Below are 3448 nucleotides of genomic sequence, written 5' to 3'. Positions count from 1 at the left end.
TTTTTAACTTTAAATAATAAGAATAATAATAATAAACCCTTTTTAAAAATAAATTCACATCAAACACAAATTTTAAATTTTTTCATCAAAAACAACAATAACACATACACTTCATGTGGATAAAGAATGTACACCTATTTTGTCATAAGTGTGTACAAATTGTTTTCAAGATTTTAAAAAAAAAATATTTTGTTCAGGTAAATCTACAATCTCTGGGCTCCAATTCTTTGTTTCTCACCACTCATGATGTAAAATGAATCATTTTGTTCAGGTAAATCTACAATCTCTGGGCTCCAATTCTTTGTTTCTCACCACTCATGATGTAAAATGAATCTATTTTTAAAAAACACCCTTGTTTTTATAATAAAATACAACAACAACAATAAAAAAAACAGTTCAATCTTTTTTATTGATTCAACATCTTGAGTTACTCACATACGGAAAGAACCTTTTCTTCATAGCTTCTCTAGCTGCAATGGCTTCAGGTTTCTTCCAGGCTCCTATCTCCCATTGTATCCAATCTCTGGGGTCCAATTCTTTGTTTCTCTCCTCAGGTTTCAGAACCCCGTATTCTTCATAGTCACCTCCTTGCTTGTAAAACATACTTTCCAATTCTGGGGTACTGTGAGACATAGCAAAATTGGCAATGATATGAAGTTTACACATACATAGTCCTCCTACTGCTCTTTTCATTTGAATGAATCCCCCGATTTGATGCAGTTCTCCTGTCCAGGGATATCTTTCCTTTTGTAGAATCAAATACTGGAAATCATCTTCGTTGCTCAGAAACATGTCTATATCTTCTTCTTTGGGGTCTGAAATGATGAAAGTCCAATTTGGACGTAGATGACAGAAGAATGAGGCTTTTATCATGCAGATAGTTCATAATGATGGAATTCGCTTGCCAAACTATCATTTACTCAACTGCCCAACTAATGAGGATCGTCTTTAACTTTGTTTTTATACCCCACCTTGAAGGATAAGTGTGGTGTGCAAAAAATATACGATAGACCTACGTTTTTTATGCCGACTGCACAGGTAATACTTGCGCCGTGTGCAAAACATACGATAGACCTACGTTTTTTATGTACACAGGTATATACTTGGCAGCGACTCAAGAATGTGATTATGACGTCACGATTTCATTCATAGTCTAGACACTCTAAAGCCTAACCAGTTCAAACTGGATTTTTTTACTGAAAAACAATAACAAAGGACAAAGAATTTTTGTTTTTTTTTATTCTTTATTAACAACAACAACAATGCATTTACAATACATTTTGATAAAAACATTGACACTTTTGTCCATGACCCGTAGGTAATTTATGATAAGTGTTTTTAAACCAATTCGCTACGTATCTGTCCCTTTGTAAAGCCGTACTCTGGTCCAAGGGGAATAACCACTCGTCGGTTTTCTTTCTTTTCTTATCTCTCTGATGTAAATAATACACGCAATATTGTCCACACACATCGGTATTCCAGTCTTGATAGCGATACGGATTATAAATCCATTGCTGAGCATAAAATCTTGAATTTCTTTTTGTAAGGGAGGAAATCCATAAGAATCGAAATATTCCACCACGGGATTGCTCACATACAGACACACCCAATGTTCTCCAGGTCGATCTTGAGGATCCGTATTCATGACGACCGCTTTTTCTCCAGGTCTTAATTGATCCGGTAATACATCTACAGGATACACGCCCCCAAACGAACTCTTGAATTCTCTGGATAAGACTTCTCTTAATTGTCCCGTATCCATTAGTAATCAATGCTCACTTCTCTCTGTTTGTTAATTTCTAATAGGTTATCGAATTCTGCATACACCACACAATTGATGGTGTTAACCGTATTGTTGGTAAACTGCACTTCTACTCTCAGATTTCCTGTTTCTATGATGTGGAATTTATCCGATTGCGCCTCTTGATCTTTAGTGAAATCCCAGCCCCATAGAGTGTAGCCGCTTTTATACTCTTCTAAGGTAATGTCCGGAGCCCAGTCTTCTCCTAATTTTCCCAGGGCTTGATACAGACTGAAATAAGGTCTCAGATATAAATCGTCGTTGAAATTAGGTTCAAAACAACGAGTACTAATGGTTTCTCCGTTGATACTGACATCTGATTTCTTGATCCCAAAGTTTTGAAAATGAAAGGGATTTTTAGTTTTATCTCCGTTAAAGGCCGCATTCTCCACAAAGCCTAAAATGAGACGTTTAGGCATCTGACCTTGAAACAGATGATCCGTAATCTTAGACTGGGTCCCTGTGGGGATGGTAAAGGTTTTCACTTCCACTCTTCTCAAGGGATATTTGGCTCTGTGGGTGTTCAAACTCTGATTAATGGTATTCATCATGACTGCTGTGGGTTTGCCTTTTCTCACCCACAAGACCATACTTTTCACTTTTCCTGTACTTCCTCCTTTGATCATCAAGTAGAAAACAGGTCTAGCTCGATTAAATCGCAAACGGACGTCCACTCCATTAGGCAGAAATCGATCTTGTTGAAACAAATCCAGATGTAAACGATCCAGCAAACTGATTTTCTTACTTCCAGCAATAGCTTGGCGTCTTTTTCGGAATCCTTCGTTTTTAGAATTGGCCGGGTACTCTGTGAGGATGGGTTCGTTAATGGTCACTGTATCGGTACTTGAGCCTTTAGTTACATTAAAGGTCTTATTTTGAGCTACACCAAGGTCCTCTAACCCCACTTCGTCCATGTGTCCTGCTGTATCTTTTTCCCACAGACTACAGGCCCTCGCCTGTGTCTTTAAAGTTCTGGGTTGGTATGACAATAATTTCTCCAGATAAGCTTTGTATGGATAGGTATCCGTCCCCGGGGTCACTATTTTCCCATTCAGACTGACATCGATTTCCGTAAACATGGAATGTAAGATATTATTCACTGGACTCGAAGTGCTGTTCGCCCCAGTCAGATTACTTCCATCGTCTTTGGTAAATTTACATACCATTTGAAGATAAGTTTGAGATAAATCCAGATAGTGATCCACTTGTCCTTTAATTTCAAATTCGATGGGAGCGGTGTCCGAATCTAAAGTACTGGAAATGGGGTAATATTCTTCCCATTTCGAGTCTTCTAAAGCAATATTAGTCGGAGGGACTTCAAACAATTGTAAATTCAAATTGTTTATCCCACACGCACAGGAATCGGGCTGTAACATGATGTGTCTACTAGGATTCAGTTTTCACAAATGAACCTTCTGTTCACTGGACTGGCCTATTTATACTCTCTCCCTTTCAGTCAAACACATCTATAGGACGTTTTCTTTTAGGAATTCCTCCTTGTGTTTTCCTTTTTCTCTTAGGACCTCCTCGGGCTAACATAGGGGTCTTTTTTCTTCTGTTGTTAGTACCTCCTAGATTCATTCTTTGTTTCACCATTCCCGAAGTATTTTTCAAGGCTCTTACGCCGTGAGTTTTGACTGCGTCTTT

At 38.0% G+C, this 3448-nt stretch overlaps 1 protein-coding gene across 1 annotated transcript; it reads right to left on the bottom strand.

The window, feature by feature from the left end:
• Positions 1-1761: 1761 nt before the first annotated feature.
• LOC134242495 (uncharacterized protein F54H12.2-like) lies at positions 1762-3177 on the bottom strand. Its single transcript, XM_062724583.1, has one exon. The coding sequence runs from the start codon at positions 3175-3177 to the stop codon at positions 1762-1764; it is 1416 nt and encodes a 471-aa protein (XP_062580567.1).
• Between the last annotated feature and the right edge of the window lie 271 nt (positions 3178-3448).

Source organism: Saccostrea cucullata, unplaced genomic scaffold, assembly GCF_032062105.1.
Source record: "Saccostrea cucullata isolate Sc308-1 unplaced genomic scaffold, CSIRO_AGI_Scuc_v1 ctg2640, whole genome shotgun sequence".
Lineage (NCBI taxonomy): Eukaryota > Metazoa > Mollusca > Bivalvia > Ostreida > Ostreidae > Saccostrea > Saccostrea cuccullata.
This window is presented reverse-complemented; position numbering and strand designations above follow the sequence as displayed.